Raw genomic sequence first — 24155 nt, 5'->3', positions numbered from 1 at the left:
ACCCTCACTCTCCTGCCGGCTCTCTGCCGGGCAGCCTGACCTCACGTTTGCACTGCACGTCGCTTAAAACCAAGGCCAAAAGCAAACCCGGTCACAGCCAAGACAGACAGCAAGGTGAAGCAGGGAGGAGACCCAGCCTGGTGACCCCTCAGAGGCTCTGAGGTCAGTGGTCACCCAGGCAGGTGACCAGGCAGCCGCCGAGGACAGCACAGCCGTCACCCGCCGGGACTCTGAGCCACACTCCCTCCTGTCCCGCTTCCGATCCTCACCAAGGAAGTGCTGTTCTGCGGACAAAGACACGTAAGTGACGGCACGGCTGGCGCGCGGGGAAGTGGGAATTCGAACCCGGTTGCACCGAGGCCCCTGGTTTCTCCCTCTCTACCACAACCACCGAGACCTCACACTCCGGAGTGACCCGAAATTGAAACTTTCTGAACGCTCATGGGAAGCCACGAGTGGAAAATTCCACCTCGTGAAACTCTGATGCACAAAATCACTAAAAACATGAGGATAATCTGAAAAAGGAAAAAATATCCTGGGTGCAGAAGCCACCAGCAACCACGTGGCCCTCGTACGACGCATCTTCATGAATTTTTGAAGCCGCCTCAGTGCATGTATTTGCACCGAGATAAACGGATATTTGAATTTCATTTTCCATTAATTTTTTAAAGTAGCCTCACACTATCTACAAATTACCTCAGGCTATGTGTACAAGATACACATGAAACGTAAATGAATTTTGTGTTTAGACTTGGGTCCAAACGTGCAAATGTTCCAACATGAGAACCCAAATCCCAGACGCTCCTGGTCCCAGGCTCTGCGGGTTTGTGCGGGAAGGGTCGGCTGCTGGGTGGCGGCGGCGTGCCAGGGGCCTGCTCCATCACGGCGGCCAGGGGCCCTGGGCAAACGATGGGAGAGTCACCTGCCCAAGGGATGTGAGAAGTCTCCCAGCCAGCAGCTGACCACCGAGCTGGCCAAGCAGAAGCTTTGGTGGCCACACAGGACTAAGAACACAAACTTCAAATTTCCAGAGAAGAAACGCAGAAGGGCTGATCTCCGTGGTTGGCAAATTTCATGGCTTAAAATATCCAATTTCAGGGCCAGCATCATGCCACAGTGGGGTAAGCCTCCCCCTGCGATGCCAGCATCCCACACAAGTATCAGCTGGAGTCCTGGCTTCTCCACTTCCAATCCAGCTCTCTGCTAATGCCCCTGGGAAAGCAGCAGAGGATGGCACAGGTACCTGGGCCCCTGCACCCACGTGGGAGACCCAGATGGAGCTCCAGACTCTTGGCTTTGGCCTGGCCCAGCCCCAGTCACTGTGGTCATTTGGGGAGTGAACCAGTGGATGGAACATCTGTCTCTCTCTCTCTCTGTAAATCTGCCTTTCAAATAAATAAATAAATAAATACGTTTTAACGACCAGAATGTGTTCACAGGACTGAAGGAAACCACATCAAAAGAACTCAAGGAAATTGTAAAGATGCTGTTTTGGGGCCAGCACTGTGGCTCACTAGGCTAATCCTCTGCCTGCAGCGCCAGCATCCCATATGGGCACCAGGTTCTAGTCCCAGCTTCTCCTCTTCCAGTCCAGCTCTCTGCTGTGGCCTGGGAGGGCAGTGGAGGATGGCCCAAGTGCTTGGGCGCCTGCACCAGCGTGGGAAACCAGGAGGAAGCACCTGGCTCCTGGCTTCGAATTTGTGCAGCGCCGGCCGTGGCGGCCATTTAGGGGTTGAATCAATGGAAGGAAGACCTTTCTCTCTGTCTCTCTCTCACTAACTCTGTCTGTAATATAAAAAAAAAAAGATTCTGTTTCAGAGACTATAAAGAGATGTAATTATTTTAAAAAATCAAATTCTATAATTGCAAAGTATAATAACTGCAGATTCTATTCCAAGGTATCAATGGTAGTTTCGATCTTGTAGAAGAAGGAGTGAGAAAACAGCAAGATGGGTTGGTGGAAATCACCCAGTTTCAGGGATAGGAAAGACCAAAACAGACTGAGAAAGAGAGCAGAGCTTCAGAGTCCAGAGGGAACCACCAGGCCCACAACACACGCACAATCGGACTCACAGGAGGAGAAGAGCGAAGGGGTGGAAGAATGCCTTAGGAAATAACAGCAAAACTTCCTGACTTTGATCTTAAAACATCATCTCCACATCCAAGAAATCCAAGTGACTCCAAGCAGGATAAATCCAAAGAGACCATAATCCAACCACTGAAAAGCAGAAGAAAAAAATACTCATCACACACTAATAATCCTCCAGAAGATGGACAGCTGACTTCTCAATGGAAACCATGGCAACCAGGAAGCAGTGGCACCGCACTGCGAAATGGCAAAGTAAGAGCATTCTATACCTAGCACAACTATCCTCTTAAATGACAGAGAAAGCAAGTCACTCGCAGATACATGAAACCTGGCAGCGTCCACTGCTGGCAGACACGCCTACTGAGAATTACGAGCAGACGAGTTCCCAGCTGAACCAGATCCACAGCCAGCAGCAAAGAGCATTGACGAGGGGAGTGGCCCAGACCAACACGGGAGTACAAATGCACCCTTGTCTGCAACCCCTTTGCTGTCCTGGGAGACAGTTACCTAAGCAATAGCTGCAAAAGTGTGCTGATGAGGGGCTGGCACTGTGGTGTAGCAGGTAAGGCCACCTGCAGTGCCAGCATCCCATGTGGACACCAGTTTGAGACCCAGCTGCTCCATTTCCAATCCAGCTCTCTGCTATGGCCTGGGAAAGCAGGAGAAGATGGCCCTGCAACCATGTGGGAGACCCAGAAGAAGCTCCTGGCTCCTGGCTTCAGATCAGCGCAGCTCCAGCCATTGTGGCCATATGGGGAGTGAACCAGTGGGTGGAAGACCTCTCTCTCTGCCTCTCCTTCTCTCTCTGTGTAACTCTGACTTTCAAATAAATAAATCAATCTTAAAAAGGGGGAGAGACAGGTTGGAAGTAAAAGGAACAGGAGGTGACACACCCTGCCAGCGTCAGGCAGGATGGGACGACAGAAACTGTCACTGCGGAGAGCAGCTTACTCCCCAAAGACGAAAAATGGCTCCCCTGGTGACTATCAGACATTCCAGAAAGAATTCACAACCAGGCCTTGACAGAATCTCCCAAGATATCAGGCAGCAACTTTCCAACTCGCTCCATCACGCCCTGACACCAGAACCCAAAGACCTCACCAGAGATCGCAAACCCACGGACCAACATTCCTTCTGAACACAGAAGCAAAATCCTCAGCCAAAGACCAGCAGACTGGAGCCAGCAACCTGCGAAACAGAGGACCCACCACGGCCACGTGGGCTTTAGTCCCAGGAGTGCAAGTTTGCCTCAACACACAACAAGCGATCCATGCAACAGTCCACAAGCACGTGGGAGAAGACACGCCCGGGTGCCCCAACAGTCCAGAAGACTGTCACAAACCCCAACCCCCTTCAAGACAGGAGCTGTCAAACGCAGAGCAGAGGGACCTTCTCGAACCCCTGATGGACAGCACCCACAGCTAGCACCACGCCGTGCCACGGGAGACGGAGCGCCCTCCCCCCAAGCAGCAGGCGAGGCCAAGGCGCCCATGCTCCCCACCTCTGTTCAGTGTCCACAAGCCAAGGAGGGAGCCTCGGGAGCAGCCCTGCGCGCACACGCCTGGAGCGTGGCCTTGCAGCCTCTGGGACTGTGGGCTGACCCAGTTCTGTTGTCCGAGTCTCTCTCTGCAGGGTGATTTTACAGCAACCCTGGCACCAGATCAACATCCACACAGAACACGCACTCCAAGAATCCAAACACAGAACACGCGCCCCAAGAATCCCAACACAAATTTTCCATAAGACGTGGGAATAGAATATTTCATAAATGAGATTAAAGTGCATGACTATAGCATAATAATATAAGTAGGCCTGATTATGAAAGGCAGAGTTTAGAGACAGACAGACCGACCGAGACACAGACACACACAGAGAGGTCTTAAATCCACTGGTTCACTCCACAAATGGCCGCAACAGCCGAGGCTGGGCCAGGCCAAAGCCAGGAACCTGGCACTCCATCCAGGCATCCCACTGGGTGGTCCATGCACTTGGGTCATCTTCCACTGCCCTCCCAGGTTTATTACTGGGGAGCTGGATTGGAAGTGGAGCAGCCAGGACTTGAACAGGTGCTCATATGGGATGCCGGCACGGCAGGTGGTGGCCTAACCACCTCCACCACAACCCCAGTCCTGAGACCTAGCGATTTTATCTGCTCTAGTTCAGTCTTACACAGTACTGTTTCTCTGTGCAGTAACATTACCTTGAAGCAGAGGTAGGCCATGTCCAGCCTGCAGGCCGCAGAAGGTCCACGAAATCACATGGTCTGGCCCTGCCAAGGCAGCCGCAGGCAGGGCTCGAAGTCCAGGCAGTCTGTAGCAGGTGGATTTTTAAGTTGATGGTTCTGTATGGCTGTGGATAATGTCATTAACAGCCACGTGGCTCTTGGCAGAAAAAAAAGGTTTCTCAGCTCTGCTAAATAAAAGTCCCATAATTCAAGAGTCTTAGAGGAGAGCCAAGCCTGTACATACAAGCGGCCCAAAGTGCACAGTGACAGGCGGACGGCTGACACACAGAGCAGACACAGTCAGTAGAGCATCACTCGGCCTGCACAAGCACTCGCTGGCCCCTGCCACGAGGCAGGTGGAGCCAGGTGGATATGCTCGGAGAATTCAGCCCGACACGGGAGGACAAATCCCGGGCGACTCCACTTCCAGGAGGAAGCTGCAAAAGCCAAGGTCACGCAGGCTGGGCGCCAGGTGCCAGGCAGGTTAGGAGGACTTGGCGCTCAGCGGACACAGAGCCCCAGTCTGGGAGACGAGAAGTTCTGGGGGTGGATGCCAGGGATGGTGGTCCAGCAACAGGAGTGAGGTCCACACCACACCCGGCACGCTGCAGAGGTCCAAACAGGGGTGGGCATCGTGGGGCAAAGGCTAAGCCACCACTTGTGCTGCTGGCATGCCACACTGAGCGCTGGTTCCAGTCCCAGCTGCTCCACTTCTGATCCAGCTCCCTGCTTATGCGCCTGGGAGGCAGCAGGTGATGGTTCAGGCACTTGCATCCCTGCCACCACGTGGGAGCCCCGGGGGAGCTCCTGCCTGCTGGCCTCAGCCTGGCCTGGCTGCTGCAGGCATTTGAGGAGTGAACCAGCGGGTGGAAGACCTCTCTGTCGTTCTGCCTTTTAGGTAGTTAATCAATAAATAGGTTAAAGTGGTAATATTATATCACTCAACTAATGGCATATGATTTAACTCCTTTAAACATTATGTGGTTTAAACCAATACAGAATCGGAGGAGTCTGGGCCTCAGACACCAAGAACCAGGAGCAGCACTGACCCCGCCCTCAGAATCCCGAGGCCAACGTCTAGAATCTTAGAAGCCGGTAAGGTCTCCAGGTGGGCCACCACCACCACCACCACCACCCCCGCCAACCAGCTCCTGCTGGGAGGGAGGCTGGGACCCACTTCCGCCCTACCAGGAATTCTAGCACAGATCTCCCCAGAGTTTGGCCCAAGGCCCTAGATGGAAAGACACTGGGCTGCAAGGCTGGCCACTCGGCCCTTGCGTCAAACTCTTCCTCAAATGGGTCCGCAGTGCCTCTTGGCCACAGACAAGCCACCGGAAGGAGGGTCTGGGGAACTGGCCCAGAGCGATGCCCTTTCCCATAGCAACTGAAGTAAGCATTTGAAAATGATTAAGACTAAAGGTGCCCATCTTTAAAACATTTCTTAGTAAAGCCAGGCGCCTTAAAGCTAAACAAACATGTTGGATGTTAGGAGCCACTAAAACACAAGCATCCCACCACCTCTGGGTATCCATTCCTCCGCTCCACAGCCGCCCTCCTAAGCACCAAGGTCCCACCCACCAGAAGGCCTTCTGCAGCCAACGTGGGAGGAAGACCAGGGGGGGAGGGGGGGAGGGCGGCTGGGGGACCTGCAGGGGGCGGCAGCGAGTCCTCCGTGCTTCCTCCTTTCCTTGGCCAGGGAGCTTCCGCCAAGGGGGAATCCCAGAGAGTGATAACGGGGCCGGGCGTCAGGGGGAACAACCTCTCTCCAGGTGCGGAGCTGGGGAAAAACTTAGCCGGCCACAGCCTGGATGCCCAGGCAGACGAAGGAGGGAGGGAAGTCTCCGCAGAGGCCCTGTCCAGCAGGTGGAGGGTCTGGACCCACCCAGGACATGGCAGGGACCCCCAGGCAGCTCTCAGGCTGGGGCGCGGCGGGTGATGGCTGCATCAATGAACAGACGAGTCCTTGCAAACACCCATGTGACAAATGTTAGTTTGGAAAGCGACTATTTTGAGAGGCTGGGATGTTACCAAAGAAAGCCCGGCTTTGTCAGAGCGCCGCTTCCCCTTCAGTGTCGGCGCTGTCAAACCAGCCTAGAATTAGCTCCGCAGGGCCCTCGCCAGCTCTCAGATCTTCATTTGCATCGCGCGCCCTCGGAAAGGTGTGAAATTCCTCTTCTTAAGGAAAATCAAAGAAACAAACCTATACACTTTTAAAAAAATCTGCTTTTCTTTGAAAACACATTTCAAAGAACTAAATCCTAACTTTTAAATGCCCCATTGAAACGTGGAAGAGACAGGCATCCTGGGAGGATATTAACAACGGTAATTAAAGCCACAGCCACAGCGCGTCTGCTTCGTGTGGGGCACGTCGGGCGTGTTCAGGAAACAACCAGTACAGCGACAGCTGTGTCTACTGCGTCTCTGGTCCTGGACCGAGCCCAGATCACGCGCTGCCTCCCACAGCCCTCTCAATATCAGCCCCGTTTGCAGAGGAGACACCAAGGCCCTGAGAGAGACCCAACAGGCCAAGGCCAGGATGCTGCCCGCACTGTCTCAGTCCTCACCAGAGCCCCCCAACCAAGCACACTGCCCCCGACCACAGGACAGAGGGACAGCTCTCTCAAGGCTGTTGGCCAGCCTGTAGCCAGTCAGCACCCTGAGAAGGCTGCTCATGCCTTCCCACTGGCCTCTCTCTCATTTCAGGAATCAAATCAGCCCAGGGCCACAGTGGCGTCCACATCACACCTCCCTCTGAAATCCCTGAAGGACCCCAGGCCACAGCGACTGGGAGGGAGGCTGCAGCCTTCCTGGGACCGGTTTGCAGACCAGCTCTCTCTGCAAACCATTGCCCAGAGGGCCTTCCCCTGCACCCGCCCACCCTGCAGCCTCATCCCTCCTGACCCCACCCCGACCTCCCCACCACCCCAGCTGTAGGCCCTGCTTTGCTGCTCCCCAAATGCACTGTGCTCCAGAGAGGGGCCAAACCAGCCCCGGGCTTCCACTTCACCTGCACCGTCTGGTCCAGCCCCCATAAACGCCCTGTAAGAAATGTTCCATATCTCCCCATTTCATGAATGAAAAAAATAAACCAGAGGCCCAAGGAGACTGCGACACCTGCCCAAGATGACACATCGCGGGAGCAGAGCCACCCAGATCAGGTGCCGGGCAGTCTGGGCTCTGTGTGCGAGCCTCGCCTGCTGGCTGGATGGTGGCTGGAGGAGTTCCAAGGTCAGCACCCAGACGGGAAGAGGCCCAGCAGCTCCACAGTCTGCTGGGGGACCCGCAGACGAGCACCTCATTCAACCAATCACAGCCCACGTGCCTACAGAGGCCAGGTGCTGTCCATGGTGCTGAACTCACAGCCTCCACCCGGACACTCGAGATCCCTGCCCTGCAGTCTGGGGGCGTCCATGGAACAGTGTCCCCAGTTTCCTCACCTGAAAGTGGGGACGACACACACGGGACCCAGCTGTTCCCTGCAGGGGGCAAGTGAGGGCACAACGGGGCTGGGCCTGTGAGGCGCTGCGCCAAGAAGGCTGCCACTACGGGAGGCTTGCAGCAAAATGTGTTTCCAAACACGAAAGCCAGGATATCAGAAATTCTCAATTCCCATCAGCCATGGAACACGACCTGGGTCTGGACCTCTCGTGCCGGATGGCGTCCCTCCTGACCAAGAACGTCAGAACCGTCTGGGAAAGGGGCTCTCGCTAACAGAGACGCCCAGGGCCTTCCAGACACGCGAGGGCAGTTCCACGTGGGAAAGGCCGCCTTGGGAGCTGACAATGTCCTAACAGCTTTAAGAGCCGCGTAGACTGTGGGTTAGAGTCCCGACTCCGCTTTGCTGTGCGGCCTTGAGCAGGCTCCTCCGTTGGGAGCTGGGTCTTTCCATCTGGGAAGCAGAGACAGCAGCCACAGGTGCCCAGGGCTCTCGAGCTGAGTGTCCAGGGTGTTAACTAGGAATTACCCAGGGCTATCTTAAAAAATGTGTTGGAGAGACAGACAGAGCGCTCCCATCAGCTGGTTCACTCCCACATGCCTACAATGGCCAAGGTGGGCCAGGGCTGAAGCCGGGAGCCAGGGACTCGGCCTGCGTCTCCCACAGGAGTGACGGGAGCCATCACTGCTGCCTCCTAGGGTCTGCATCAGCAGGAAGCTGGAGTCAGGCGCTGGAAGCCAGAAAAAACCCAGGCCTCTGATGTGGGACAGCAACACTGTAACCAGCAGGCCAACCTCCCAGCCCTTGGCTGTGTAATTCCAAATTAGTTACAATGAAATAAAACAGAAGTCTCTCAGCTACACTCACTACACTTAGCAGGCTCAAAACCCACAGCGGTGTTGCTGTGACGGCCTCGGGGCTGGCGGCTGACCCAGAACCTCAGCAGCCATGGCCACTGTGCGGTCTGCGCCACAGCCACCTCTGTCACCCGCACAGAGCATTTCAAGAAGGGCCGAGATCTTCTGCGCCTCCACGAAAACCTGCCAGCGATGCCCGGGAGGGCTGAGGACATGGACAGAAGGGAAGTCAATCACAGATGTGGACAAAAGCAGCAAGAGGCGAATGCAGCGCTGGCAGAGGTGGAAGGGGAACCACGTGGCGCCTTTCCGTAAACCCCACAGTATCTAAGCTTCAAATCTACTGCAAGGACCTCAGCGCGCGTTGCCTCTGCAGACACTGCAGGGCCGAACCAGGCCACCAAGTGCCAAGCATGCTCATCGGATTGCCAGACTGACCAGAGTGGCTCAGAGATCACAGAAAAGACCAGGCAGAGCTTACCAAGGCAGCCTCGCGAACCCAAGTGAAAACGTGAGAAGTCGGAAGGGTCTCAGTTCAACGTCAGAAAAGTGACAACTAACAAGCTGCCCCCGCCATGATCGAGCTGGAGCCGCCACCCTGGGACTCCCAGTCCACGTCAGACTCCTTCACAAGCGTGGGCCAAGGGCTGAGCCCCCAACTCTGGCCCCGTGGATGAAGCACACGGCTGCTGCGAGCCAACAGGTCAAGGCTGCCCCGTGTGGCCAGAGGGTGGGGGGGTGGGGGGAGTTGGAGGCTGCGTTAATGCAAAGAACAGCAACGAGGTAGAAAATGCCGCTTGTGCCTGCTTGAATTAAAAGCAGTGGGGCCGGCGCCCTGGCTCACTTGGTTAATCCTCCGCCTGCAGCGCCAGCATCCCATATGGGTGCCGGGTTCTAATCCCAGTAGCTCCTCTTCCAGTCCAGCTCTCTGCTGTGGCCCGGGAGGGCAGTGGAGGATGGCCCAAATGCTTGGGCCCTGCACCTGCTGGGAGACCAGGAGGAAGCACCTGGCTCCTGGCTTCTGATTGGTGCAGTGCACCGACCATGGTGGCCATTTGGAGAGTGAACCAACGGAAGGAAGACCTTTCTCTCTGTCTCTCTAACTCTGCCTGTCAAATTTAAAAAGAGAGAGAGAGAAAAATTAAAAGCAGTGCACAGTGCAGAGACAGAGCACCTCGACAAGTTCTTTAGGTTCTGCTGCCCAAGTGTGGCCCCCATAGCAGGCCCCAGGACAAAGGGGCTGTGCTCTGCGAGCCCCCGGAGAGCAGCCCCAGGCTATGCCCTTTCTCCCCAGCATCTCAGCATCAGCGTCTGGCGGTGAGGATTCGATGAGCTGAGGAAGGAGGCGCCCCCGAGGACGGGCAGCTCTGGACTGACGGCGACGGCATCTGCCGGTTCTGCCCCTCGAAGCAGCAACCACGCGGCACAGACCCACGCAGTCACGGATATTCCGACAAAGTCCAGGTGCAGGAGGCTGGCAGCGGAAGGGGGATTGACAGGGCGATGGTGGAACCTTCCAGACATAGCGAAGTTGACGTGCACAGAGGGACAGAATATTTTAGCTCTATGCTGGCCAGGATTTCCTGGCTTGTTGATTATTCCTGTTCTGGAAGAGAATCCAGTATGAAAATGACATTTTAAAAACCTGCAGGCTTCTTTCACATCCAAACACATCTCGTCGTGTTTGTGGAAAAGGGGAAGAATCACACCAGCAGGCAGATCTTGCCTCCCCTTGCTCCACAGCAACCAGGCGGCCACCTCTCCCACAGCCTTGAACTTGGAGAGCTACGGAGCACAGATGCTCGAGGGCCGGGAGCGAGGCTCCCCCGGGAGGCCCAGCGCAGCCTCAGACCACACGTGCGGCACCCACACCACCTGCCCGGGGGGCGAGGCGCCGCCTTCCGAACCCCACTGCACAGGGAAGACACCTGCCTCCATCTCCCACCTGGGGGCAGGCGAGGTGCGGGATCACCTGGGTGCTCCGACCTGGTCCCCAGCTGCCCCCTTACCCCGAGCTCAGGGCGTTGGACCAGGAAGCGGTTTCACAGATGTCTCCAGAGTGAAGCAAGGACTGCACACCAATGGCAGGCAGGGGCTCCAGCCCCAGAGCCTAGGCTAGCCCGCCCCTGCTAGCCAGAAGGCCTGGGCCAGCCCCGCACTCTGCCTCGAGCCCAGGTCTGCTCAAGTGCTGCTCCCTGTGTAGAGCAAACACCCTGCCCGCCCGTTTCTCCCTCTGCTGCAGCGCGTGCCCCCTCGCCAGCGCTCACGCCCTCCACCAGCACCCTGCTGGGAGCCCCCGCCTCCACCCGCAATGCCCCCCAGGCACCAACTGCAGCTGGTTCACTCCACTCAGAGGAAGAGGGCATCCCTGGACCCAGCGCCCACCCCTCCCTGTCCCTCTGTGACCCCAGGGCCTGACCCCACCCCCTGCAGGCCTCAGGGAGGCAGGGACCACATTTCGCTCACTGCCACATCCCCGTGCCCAGCAAACCCACTGAGCCACCAACCGAGGGGTCACGTGGACAGGGACCACGCTGGGGCAGGGTGAAAGGGGAGTGGGCAGTAAAACAGGGCAGCTAAGATGCCTGCACTGGGGCCCAGTGCGGGTAGAAGGGGCCCCGGGTCCCATCGGGCGAATGGACACGCTGATTAGCCTTCGACTGTGTTAAGTCAGTATTAAAAATTCATGAGTAGCTGGTAAACAAATCAAGAGAGAATGTAGAATTTCCAAACCAATAGAGAGGAAAAAAAGAAGCTTCCATCAATTCTAAAAGAAGGCAGCGTGGGGGGAGGCGGGAGGCATGAGATGAGTGACAGGACGGCCACGTTCATACACTGAGGAACACTGAGTGGCATTCAACGCCATCATTCAAATGCAAAAGCTGCAGCGAGGGCCTATGCAGGACCGAGGACGTGGGCGCAGGTCTGGGCCTGGGGCACTCGCAGCTGAGGGAGACAAACGCCAAGCACGCCGGAGACCGCAGGTCTCCCCGAGGGGCTGCCAGGACCCCCCCGCGTCACAGCCAGCAGCCCCTGCATCTCCCTCTTCACTCTGGCCACCAGGGAGCTCAGATCCCAGCTGCTCACTCACAGAGCACACACAGCCTTGGTGTTGACAGCCAGTACCTCCCATGGACTGCTCCAATTCCCCCGCAAAACACACACACACTTTGGCTTTCAGTGTATTACCAACACGTTACCACTTACTGTTCTCTTTTTTTTTTTTTTTTTTTTTTTTTTTGACAGGCAGAGTGGACAGTGAGAGAGAGACACAGAGAGAAAGGTCTTCCTTTGCCGTTGGTTCACCCTCCAATGGCCACTGCGGCCAGCGCACCGCACGGATCCGATGGCAGGAGCCAGGAGCCAGGTGCTTTTCCTGGTCTCCCATGGGGTGCAGGGCCCAAGCACCTGGGCCATCCTCCACTGCACTCCTGGGCCACAGCAGAGAGCTGGCCTGGAAGAGGGGCAACCAGGACAGAATCCGGCACCCCAACCGGGACTAGAACCCGGTGTGCCGGCGCCGCTAGGCGGAGGATTAGCCTAGTGAGCCGCGGCGCCGGCCTGTTCTTGTTGTTTTTATAAGCCTTGATGGCGAATCCTCTGACACAAGATGAGACATAAAAATTCAGATGAAGGACAGAACGCACAAAATAAAACCAGGCAGGAGTGTCCAGGCCCAGGCCCTTCAGAGAAATGCGTCGTCTTTACCTTGTTCAAAGATACTTAAAAACTTGTTGTCATTGATTGAAAAGATATTTAGACCAGTGAAGATATTCAGAATGATAAACACCCTGGCAGAACATTTTTGAAACATACACGCACACGTGTGCACACTCATACATGCATGTGCACACACACACAGGCACACCCTCACACACCTGCAAAGCCTTGTGCTCTAAACACGCAGCACGCAAGCACGCCGTCCCAAGGGCTTCACGGGAACACGACGGTGCCGCCACGGGCTGGCCAGCATCACTGGCCTTCACTGAGCATTCTGGGTTTTTCGTCTTTATTTGAAGTCCGTTTTCTCCCTTTAGTCCCTCAAACACAGCCTGGCTTGGGGGGGAGTCGTTGGCTGAAGGACACAGAAAATTAACTTCTCACGCGCGTGCCAGCCCTCGGCTGCACCACCCATCACTTCCGCTGCCCCGGCCAGTGCGACACCCGAGCAGAGGGCGCCAGAAACAACGCCAGCATTCCAAACAGCACGCAAGTGCTCCACCTGAGCCCGTGCCAGGCCGTCTGATCCCGGCCGCCGCCCCCAGCCAGCGAGCAGAGGAGCCAGCCCCTCCAAGCCCTCTGCACGTCCACTGGGCGCCGGCCAGGCTCTCCAACAAACATCAGCTGGAATCTAACTGCAGCGCTCTCATCCCAACACGCAGCTTCCCTCGTTCCTGTCACAAACGCCCCCTCGCGCCAGGCTGTGAGAACCAGGTCAGCAGGCCCCCTGCCCACCACGCATCCCCTCAGCAAACCTCGCTGCTCTCCCCCTACCTCGGCCACGTCCAGTGCAGTCCAGCCACCCTGGCCCTCGGGACGCCCACACCAGCTGCCCACCATGCCCAGGGTCCTCCACACTGGCCGCAGCCCTTGTCCTGGGTGGTAGAGTCCCGAGATGCCCAGCCAGAGGCATGCCCTCCGTGGGCTCTCTGACTTGCTGAGCCAAAGCGACCACATCCGGCTGCTCACAGCCCTGTCACAGCCCCCACCCCCTCCAGGGAATCCACGGCTGGGGACCCTCAGCCCAGCCCCTCTCAGACGCCCCTGGCACTAGGATCTCCCCATTCGGTCCTGTCGGCTCCCTGGGCCTCCCGTTCACACCATCTCTGCACTCACCCCCGCTGAACCCCGATGTGGCCCCTCCCCAACCCCACAGCCCAGGGACTCTGTCCCGGGATCAGGTCCCCAGGGAGACCAATCAGGAGAGGACCAAGGTCACCCAGGGCCCGGGGACTCACCTGTCCAAGGGGGACAGAGAAGAGGGAGCCGGCCCAGCTGCTGAGAAGCAGAGCCCGGAGCGGCCCGGGGCCCCGGCTTCAAGTGTTCCGTGGCCTGCACCAGCGAGCGGGCTCTGCATCCCAACCCGGTCAGCGTGAGGCCTGACCGCCGGCACCAGGCTCCCGGCCTGAAGCTGCTGACCCCCCGGCAGTGCAGCCGTTCCCAGGGACCTCGCGCCCACCTCTGGAGGCCAAACCACAGCACAAGGCGAGACAGTGGCAGAGCCCTGCCGTGCACCTGCCGCGGGGGCCCCGGAGGCGCGGACCATGGCGTCCGAGCTGGCGCCCCCTCACCTCCACCGGGGTCCCTGCGGAGAGGAGGCACCTGCTCCGGCTGCGAAGCCACCTCAGCGGCTCCCGGGCCTGCGGGAAACGCGTCCTCCCTCGCTTCCCGCCCCTCCTCCCTCAGTCTAATTAAGGGTTTCCTTCCAAAGGACCCAGCTCTGCGGAACCAAATAGCCCCCTTTCATATCGTCTCCTGCGTCGCCAGGTGCCAGGGCACCAGCACAAAGTTAATTACAAGTTCTGCGCACCCCATGACAGGCCCTCGGCTTCCTCCCGGCCCGACGCCACCAGGGGGGTGCTCACCGGCTGTTCCCCAAACCGGGCCTCGCTTTCTGCCACAACACCCACATCCGCCCAGCACCGCCGCTCCGTGCCAGCTGAGGACCACGCTGCCCGAGCCCTGCCAGAGCGCCCGGGCTCCCTGCAAGCCGGCGACTGGGCGGCCCACAGCACTCGGCAGGCGACCAAAGGTGAGTGAAGGAGCTGCAGGTGCAGCCGACACAGCCTCAGAGGACAAGGGAGCCTGGTGGGGCAGGTCCCAGACGCCACCACGGCAGGCTGCACCTGGCCACAGGCCTGCAGGGAGCGACCAGAGGCTGCGGAGATCAGGAGTGTGAAATCTTGGTGGACACCCAGGAGGAGGTATCTGGAGGAACACAGAACGATACCCAGCTGGATCTCACGGAGAGCTCTGGGCCGCAGAGGCGTTCCGCAGGTCGGGGAGAGCGAGAGGTAAGAGGCCCAGGGAGGAGGGGCTCCCCGGGAGGAGCCACCCTGGTGGGCAGGAGAGTGGGGAGGAGTGGGGAAGAGGCCCGGCGGGGGAGGCGCCATGGAAAGCCCACATTAGACCAGGCTGCGCCCAGCACCAGGCGCCACGGAGTGCAGGCGAGAGGGGCCGGGCGTCTCTCCCAGGCCATGCAGGGGCTGAGGCCCGAGGCTGCCCCTGCCAGTCACAGCCGCCACACAGCCACCCCGGCTGTGGAGCTGACAGTCCTTGCACACGTGGCTGTCACTCAGCAGCAGAACCCAGGCCTGGCGTCCTCGCCTGAGAGAAGGTGCCGGGGCCTCGGGGCCCGGTGCTGCCCTGCGGCCGGCACCACGGGCAGCAGGGAGCCAGCGGGAGCCCCGCAGCCACCAGAACACCTACAAGCCTCCACTGCGGCCTCGACTCAGAACCCCCCAACCCCCCCCCAGGTCCCGGGCAGCCACAGTGACGCCTCACGCCGGTCCGCGTCACAGCGCGCCTTCCACCAGCCCCCGCTGCCGCCGTGCCTGGCGGGCCCAGGCACCACCAAGCCACTCGTTGTGCCTGTCCCTGTCCTGGCTGAGCCTGGGGACGAGGTGCCCCCCACGATGCCCTCCATGGCTACATGCAGAGGTGGGAGGGCCAGGGCTGGGGGGAAGGGAGAGGCAGACACCGATGACCCCACCCCCACCCCGTGCCCTGGTGGAGGCGGCACCAAGGCCTGGACTAGGAGCCCGGGTGCCCACAGCGTGCAGCACCTCAGGGGTGACAGCGCGGCGGGGACAGGATGGCCTGGGCGATGTTGACGATGGACGGGACAGGACGGCCTGGGCGGTGTCGATGATGGGCGGGGACAGGACGGCCTGGGCGGTGTCGATGATGGGCGGGGACAGGACGGCCTGGGCGGTGTCGATGATGGGCGGGGACAGGACGGCCTGGGCGGTGTCGATGATGGGCGGGGACAGGACGGCCTGGGCGGTGTCGATGATGGGTGGGACAGGACGGCCTGGGCGGTGTCGATGATGGGCGGGGACAGGACGGCCTGGGCGGTGTCGATGATGGGCGGGGACAGGACGGCCTGGGCGGTGTCGATGATGGGTGGGACAGGACGGCCTGGGCGGTGTCGATGATGGGCAGGGACAGGACGGCCTGGGCGGTGTCGATGATGGGCGGGGACAGGACGGCCTGGGCGGTGTCGATGATGGGCGGGACAGGACGGCCTGGGCGGTGTCGATGATGGGCAGGGACAGGACGGCCTGGGCGGTGTCGATGATGGGCGGGACAGGACGGCCTGGGCGGTGTCGATGATGGACGGGGACAGGACGGCCTGGGCGGTGTCGATGATGGGCGGGGACAGGACGGCCTGGGCGGTGTCGATGATGGACGGGGACAGGACGGCCTGGGCGGTGTCGATGATGGACGGGGACAGGACGGCCTGGGCGGTGTCGATGATGGGCGGGGACAGGACGGCCTGGGCAGTGTCGATGATGGACGGGACAGGACGGCCTGGGCGGTGTCGATGATGGGCGGGGACAGGACGGCCTGGGCGATGTCGATGATGGGCGGGGACAGGACGGCCTGGGCAGTGTCGATGATGGGCGGGGACAGGACGGCCTGGGCGATGTTGACGATGGACGGGACAGGACGGCCTGGGCAATGTCGATGATGGGCGGGGACAGGACGGCCTGGGCAGTGTCGATGATGGGCGGGGACAGGACGGCCTGGGCGGTGTCGATGATGGGCGGGACAGGACGGCCTGGGCAGTGTCGATGATGGGCGGGACAGGACGGCCTGGGCAGTGTCGATGATGGGCGGGGACAGGACGGCCTGGGCGGTGTCGATGATGGGCGGGGACAGGACGGCCTGGGCAGTGTCGATGATGGACGGGACAGGACGGCCTGGGCGGTGTCGATGATGGGCGGGACAGGACGGCCTGGGCAGTGTCGATGATGGGCGGGGACAGGACGGCCTGGGCGGTGTCGATGATGGGCGGGGACAGGACGGCCTGGGCGGTGTCGATGATGGGCGGGACAGGACGGCCTGGGCGGTGTCGATGATGGGCGGGGACAGGACGGCCTGGGCGGTGTCGATGATGGGCAGGGACAGGACGGCCTGGGCGGTGTCGATGATGGGCAGGGACAGGACGGCCTGGGCGGTGTCGATGATGGGCGGGACAGGACGGCCTGGGCGGTGTCGATGATGGACGGGACAGGCAGGGCGCACGGCCAGGGCTGCGGGCGTCTGGGAGAGGCAACCTCTCAGAATGGGCAGCGGCCACTCACCCCCTGCCGGGGAGCGTCAGTCCCAGGAGACCGCCCGATTCTCCCATCTCACAGGCGGGCACTCGGGGTGGAAGGAGGCTCGGCTAAGGTCACACCAGTGAGCGGCACTGGCAGCGGGGCCCAGACAGAGCTGCCTGAGCCCTCAGCCCCGGGCTGTCCCACCGCCGCCAGGATCCCTGAGCTGGGCTGGGGTGGCAGGGGGCAGCAGGGGGCAGCAGGGGGCGGCTGGGGATGGCTGACAAGTTCTCGGCTGTTCCCGGCAGGTTTCGCGGCTCGTCCCGCGTCCTGGACGTTCCCAAGTGAAGCCGGTGTTTGAACCACAATCCCACCTGGGACACGCAGGGCCAGGGGAAAGAGAATCGGATCAAGGGTCCCGTCTCCCCTAGCCTGCCCTCACGGGAACGCAGACCCTGGAGGATGCCCGGCCACAGGCGGGGAGCGGGGCACAGGCGTGCCCCCAGCCCACCCGGCTCGCTGGTCAGTCGTTTAAATCTCTTGGGTACCTGGAGGCGGCCCCTGGACGGCTTTAAAGGGTTTCCTCGAGACCAGGGCCGGGAGAGCAGGTGGCTCTGAGCTTCCAATCTGTGACTTTTATCAAGGGGGGGGGGATCGGGCTGGGGAAGGGGCGGGGTGACACCAGGGTCACCCGAGGCCGGCCCTGGCCCACGCCACCCCACGGAGCGCGCTCTGCGGACGCCGCGGAGGCCGGCGTGTCTTTAAACGCAGGGAGCGGCCTGCTCTCGGCACTGAGCAGAGCAGTACAGCTCCCTTGGAAAGCCAGTCCCTCTCCGGCTCGCCGCCTCTCAGGTTAATTAATTAGTTCATTTCAAAAAGCACAGAAAGGGTGGGCGTTCTGCCTAGTGGTTCACATGGCTGCACTCCACATCCAAGTGCCTGGGTTCAACTCCCAGCTCCGCTCCCGACGCTGGCTTCCTGCTGTGTAGACCCAGGGGGGCAGCAGGTGGTGGCTCAAGAACCCGGGTCCCTGCCGCCCACACAGCAGACCCAGCCCTGGGCTTCGGCTTGGCCCAGTCCCAGCTGCTGCGCGCATCTGGGGAGCGAACCAGCAGGTGGCAGGTGCCTGTCTCCCTGCCTCTCAAAAATTTTTTAAAGATGTATTTCTTTATTTGATAGGCAGAGTTACAGAGTGGAAGGAGAGAGGGGGAGAGAGGGAGAGAGAGGGAGAGGGAGAGAGGGAGAGAGGGAGAGAGGAAGGGGGGGGGAGAGAGAGAGACTTCCATCTGCTGGTTCACTCCCCAGATAGCTGCCAACAGCCGGAGCTGCACCAATCAGAAGCCAGGATCTTCTTCCGGGTCTCCCACGCGGATACAGGGCCCCAAGCACCTGGCCCATCCTCCACTGCTTTCCCAGGCCACAGCAGAGAGCTGGATGGGAAGTGGAGCAGCCGGGACTCGAACCATATGGGATACCGGCACCACAGGTGGCAGCTTTACCTGCTACGCCACAGCACCGGCCCCTAAATTTTTTTTCTTAATCAAAGAGCAAGAGACAACTAGAAAATAACTCTCCATGATCCGGACATCAATTCTGGAACATTCTAGAGCATCTGTCCTTGCCACCTGAGAGATCGGACCAGCCTTCGGCAACCAAGGCTCTTGGCACAGGCCCAGGCTCCCGGCCCACAAGGCCACACTCACTGGTGCCCACTGCCGCCCCTCTCTCCCCATCCTCCACTTCCCCTGTGGCCACCCGGGGCCTCTGCAGCTGCCCCCTACCCGACATGGTCCTCCCCCAGGTCTGCACAAAGCGGCCTCCGCTCACCCAAGGACACCACCTCAGGGAGGCCTTCCAGGACTCCCCCCGAGTGGCCACCTCCATAAGCGTCCGGTTGATCCCCAAAGATGGCTCCTGCTCTCTCCAGCAGTCCCCACTGCCCCGGGAGTTCCTGTGCACCCACAGCCTCCCCGTGTCACCCTGTGCCTGGGCAGGCTGCACCCTCCATCCCTGCAGTCACCCACTGCCTGCGCCTGTTTCCTGTGCGTGCTGAGAGGAGGAGGCTGCAGATGGCAGAGCCCACATGCCGGCACCCCTCAGCTGCCGGCACCCCTCAGCCTCCGCCGGCTCCACGCTCTCCCACAGGGAGCCCTGCCCTGCACGGCACTCCACAGTTTATAACACCCGACCCCATCTTCCCTCCCAGGAGAGCCTCTAGGGGCAGGCAAGACCGGGCGGGGGCGCAGCCCCCTGCTAGTGCAGCCGGGAGAGCAGCGGAGGACACCCCAATGCCCGAGCCCTGGCTACCCACGTGGGAGACCCGGATGGAGCTCCTGGCTCCTGGCGGGGGCCTGGCCAGCCCTGGCTGCTGTGTGGCTACCTGCGCGGTGAAACTCTCTCCAGCCCCCCCCCCACACACCTTTCAAATAGAAAAATAAATCGTTTTAAAGAAGTCAACGAGGCTAAGGCCCAGAGGGATCACGTGGCTGCCACGCCAGCCAGGCTGGAAGAGGCCCGGGATCCCGGCCCCAACGTTCACACCCTTAATTCTGATCAGAGAGAACAGAGAGGCAAGAGGGAGAGGGGCGAGAGGGGGCTCTGGGATCCGCTGCCCAGGTCTGGGTCCCTGCGTGAAGGCCCCACACCCGGCAGGTGCTCAGGGCTCAAGAAACACAGCTCCAGGGAAAGCCACGCCCAGCCAGGCCTGCGGCCGAGGGCACGGCGGAACCAGCTGCCAGGGCCCCCCACGCCACGCCACGCCACGCCACGCCACGCCACGCCAGCCGGGACACGAGGGGCTGCCCAAGCCCCAGGCCCCAGCCAAGCCGACGTCGGCACAAACACTTGCAGGCAGCAAAGGGAGAGCCCCTTGCCAAGTTCATGATTTCCACCTGGGACAACCCAGCAGACAAGAAAAAAAATCAGCCCCACAAGTGCCGGAACGCTGCAGCCACGAGCCCGCCCCCTCCGCCGCCGTGCGTCACTGCTTCCTTGCGCCAACTCGCGACTCCTCCCAGGAAACCATGGGCAGGGACCCCACAGCCCAGGGACCCCTGCCCCACGCAGTGCTGTCCCGGGGTCGGGGCACAGGAACCTGAGTTGTCCTCGTGTCCAGCGGGGACTCCAACAGGACCCTCCCGAGACTCGCTGGGTGACACCCGCCGAATGCCCGGGAAACACATGCCACGCAGCCAGGTGGGGGCCACCCCAGGCGCAGGGCCCCACCCACCCCGGCCTCCGCACGCTGCAGCCCTGTGGGGCCCTGGATGTGAACTCCCCGTTTGAAAAATCGACATTTATGGTGCTGAGCCACCTGCGGGGGGGACGCCCCCAGCAGGCACCCACGCCCCCATGACCGCCGTGGGCCTGCGCCCGCTATGAGCCCCGCCAGGCAGCTTTTCCCAGGGCACCCCTGGCTTCCTTCTGATTTGGGGGAGGGGAACACAGACAAAACCCTAGGGGTGTGCGGGTGGCTAAAGCCCCCCCCACCGTCTCCGGGGAACAGTAAGCCACTGCCTATGCCAGCCCTGCCCACCGGAGCAGGCCCCACCGGGGGCCGCAGAGGCTGGGGTGCCCCTCCCTGCGGAAGCCCAGCACCCACCCCGGCACCGCCATTCAGGAAGTCACCCACACACCCACTCAGCAGCTGCAGGCGCCCACCTGGGCACACGCGGGCGGCACAGCCCTGAGCCAAGCCCCAGGTCCTACACTCCCACCAACGGGCAGTCACGGCCGCAGCAGGCGGTGCCAGGGTGTGCGGGGCGGGGGATGGGGCCCGGGGCGGGGGGACAGGAGAGAGGGGTCACGTCCTGGTCTGACCGGGGAAGGCTCCTCAGGCAGGTGCAGACAAAGGCCCAAGAGACGGCTTCGTGGGCAGAGAGGAGAGACCGCCAGGCCGAAGGGGCAGCCTGCACGGGGCCCTGGCAGCTGGGACCATTCACTTCCCGGGGGCACGTGTGGCCCGGGTTGGCGGGACCAGTGGGCAGGACCCACCACTTCCTGGCACAGGCGGCCCAGGGCAGGTAAGACCTATCGCTTCCTGGGCCACACCCAGCCCCGGGCAAATGCAACTTATCACATCCCGGGCGGGCGGGACCTTGGCAGGCACAACCTATCTCGTCCTGGGGCACGCACAGCCTGGGTGGGCGGGACCTACCGAGCCACTCGTTGAACTTCTTCACCTCGCTCGGCAGCCCCAGCTCGGTGAAGTCGCCGGCGTGGATCAGCACGTCGCCATACGGCATCTGGATGGGGTCCGTCCTCGAGTGGGTGTCGGAAACACAGACGAAGCGGGTGTAGCCTGGCGGCTTGGGAGCATCGTGAGGCACCGGGTCCACCCTGCGGGGAGAGAAGTCCCTGTGGGCCACGGGGTCACAGCGCACCCTGGGGTGCTACCAGAGCTTAGGACGCCCGGCCCCATCAACCCAGATCACATCCAACCCAACAGGGGCCGCCTGGGTCTGAACCCAGGAATCTGAACCTGGAATCTGAGGTCCCGGCTCTGCCGCTCACCGCCGGGCCTGGGTCTGAACCCAGACTGCACACTCACCAGGCAAAACACAGCCTGTTCCCACAGCCAAAGTCCCCCCCCCATCCCCAACATGGGAACCTTAGAGAGCTGCGAAGGTCAAGGGGATGATGAGCAAAAGGGCTGGCGCAGGGAGCACCACTGTGTGGACGTGCGGTGGCACCGTCACCCCAGCCTCTCGACAACGCGACGCCGCCCGACCCCTTTCGCCGAGAGCCCAAGAATGAGTCGTCTCCTACTCCGACCACCCCGCGGGGGAAGCACGGACTCAAGTCCACGGTCAGTCACCAGGACCAGCCCGGCACTGCGGGGCAGGTGGCACTCAGAACCACGCAATGCTCTGGGCGTCTGCGGCCGGGGCCCGCGGGGGTGGTGCCAGGGAACAGCTGGAATCTGAGGTCCCGGCTCTGCCGCTCACCGCCGGGCCTGCGTTTGCCCATCTGGAAAACGGAGCCGCTTCCCCAAGCAAGGGGACCCGGAAAATTCCGAGGGGGCACAGGCAGGTCGCAGCCCTCCTGTCCCACGGCCCGGCTCCCGCTGCCCCCCAGCCACGCGCCCCGCAGGGCCCCAAACCCGGAAGCAGCAGGCGATGACATTTCCACGAGCGGCCCCTCCGGCTGAGCACGCACTGGAGGAGTTTTTGTGTTCAAATCTAATTATGCGGCAAACCGAGAGCCGGGCGTATCAGTTACATAAATACTTTTAAAGACATCTTTCTAATTATCCTTTTTTTTTCAGACAATATACTCCGAAGAAATTTAATTAACACCTTATGAGAGCCACGGGTTCGGCATGCTAATGCGCAGACGTATGAGGGCACTGCGCCCGCCCACCTCACCCCGAGCTGCGGCGGGAGGGGCGCCCGGCCCAGCCCTGGCCCTGGGTGGCGGAGCCAGGGCGCACCCAGCAGGTGACAGCTGGCCGGGCTGAGGGACGGTCCCCCAGGAAGGCGCAGCGCCGTCCACGTCTTCGCCCCACACGGCTGACTCCTGCTCACCACCTGCCCTGAGCTGAACCAGGCCTGACGGCCGTGCGCCAGGGCCATGGACTGTGGCCGGCCGTGCCCACCCTGGGGGCTTTGGGAAGCCTCTGGAGGAGGCAGCGTCTGACTGTGGTGGGGGCTGGACTCTCCCTCCCCGCGAGTCCCCAGCTCCTGTCCTCTGGGCCCCCCTCCTCCACCAGTCTGCAGGCAGCTAGCTGTGGCTCCACCCACAGCCCCGCCCACCCCATACAGCAGACTGGGCCAAGGGCAGCCAATCAAGACAGGCAGCAGGTAAAGCCATCACCTCGGTGCCAGCATCCCACATGGGCACCGGTTCAAGTCCCGGCTGCTCCACTTCTGACCCAGCTCTCTGCTGTGGCCTGGGAAAGCAGTGGAAGACGGCCCAAGTCCCTGGGCCCCTGCACCCACGTGGGAGACCCTGAGGAAGTTCCCGGCTTGGGATTGGCCCAGCTCTAGCCATTGTGGCCATTTGGGGAATGAACCAACAGATGGAAGATCTCTCTCTCTCTCTCCTCTCTCTGCCTTTCAGATAAATAAATCTTCAAAAATAAAAAAATAAAAAAAAGGCAAGCCTGGGCTATTGGCTGACACGGGCACAAGTAAGCCAACACTCACTCATCTTCCCCCTCCCCCCCCCCCGCTCTCCCTCTCCCCCAGGTGAAGACCCCACCAGGAGGCAAAGACCAAGCCACAGAGACAAAGAAGGAAGAGACGGGGGCGGGGGCGATGGCAGCCCTGCAGCCCTGGGGCCCCAGCCCCTCTCCTCCCGAGAGCCCAGCTCAGCAGAGCAGCCCCGAGCCGCCTCAGCTTACCCCCCACCCCTGCCGCCAGCTCCGTGCTGAGCCGAGTGCCGAGCGGACGCTGAGGGCTCTCGCGCTGGGCCTGCTGCTGGAGCCGGAGCTCTTAATTAACTCTGCTCTGATTCCCTACGCCCGGAGGCCTCAGAGCTCGGAGAAGGCAAACCCAGCGATCCCCGAGGAGAAACGGAGACTCCACTTCCCTGCGCAGTCGCTGGCTGTGTGGATGCAGCACGCACTCACCCCTGCAATCCTGGCCCCACCGCCGGGGAGGCCCCTGCGGGGCGGAGCTCAGCGCGTGGTGAGCACTCAGGTGCACCTGCCCTGCCCAGCCTCCCGATGACATGGGAGCCAGGCACCTGCCCTGCCCAGCCTCCCGATGACGTCGGAGCCAGGCACCTGCCCTGCCCAGCCTCCCGATGACGTCGGAGCCAGGCACCTGCCCTGCCCTGCAGGTGGGACCCGAGGCTCGGAGCGGCCTAACTCGATGCGGAGTTTGCAGCCAGTTCTTTTCCGGAAGTCACAACAGCTGCGGCTTCCAGGCCCACTTCATCTCACCGTCCATCTACAGACAGACGCTTATCCGGGGACTCCTAAAACACCGTTCACCTGCTGGGCGGGAGGGGCACACCCGTGAACAGGACGCCACGGAGCTCAGCGGCGTGGGGCGCCCAGAAGCCCAGCGCAGAGCCCAGACCCGGAGACAGTCTGTGAGAGGGGCGTTCGAACCACAGGTGTGGCTGCGCCCAGGTCAGACCCACACGTGAACGGCGGCCCTGCCTCTGCCTCTCAAAGGCACCTGAGCACGCCGACGGGTGCGGGGATCTAACCCCTGTTAACGACGGTGTAACAGGTGCGGGGGTCTAACCCCGCTGGGGGCCCGCCCTGCACCCTAACGGGTCAAACCACTGCTCGCTACGCCATCAGCATCCCATATGGGACTGGCTCGTGTCCCGG

General features: G+C 61.1%; 1 protein-coding gene across 9 annotated transcripts in view; it reads right to left on the bottom strand.

Annotated features, from left to right (window-relative positions):
- MPPED1 (metallophosphoesterase domain containing 1) overlaps nucleotides 1-24155 on the bottom strand; it is a 64147-nt gene that overhangs the window by 25921 nt on the left and 14071 nt on the right. For 4 of the 9 annotated variants that reach the window (XM_089307700.1, XM_070053021.2, XM_089307702.1 and 1 more), the window contains one exon: nucleotides 21027-21208. The exons of 1 other annotated variant lie outside the window; for it this stretch is intronic. In XM_089307700.1, the coding sequence (XP_089163826.1) occupies nucleotides 21027-21208 (182 nt within the window). 4 more of the 9 variants (XM_089307704.1, XM_089307703.1, XM_089307705.1 and 1 more) reach the window with 4 other exon arrangements.

The sequence above is a fragment of the Oryctolagus cuniculus genome, chromosome 11 (genome assembly GCF_051225735.1).
Source record: "Oryctolagus cuniculus isolate XC-2025 breed Fujian yellow rabbit chromosome 11, ASM5122573v1, whole genome shotgun sequence".
Taxonomy (NCBI): Eukaryota; Metazoa; Chordata; class Mammalia; order Lagomorpha; family Leporidae; genus Oryctolagus; species Oryctolagus cuniculus.
The sequence above is the reverse complement of the archived record's forward strand: the minus strand, read 5'-3'. Positions and strand labels throughout refer to the sequence as shown.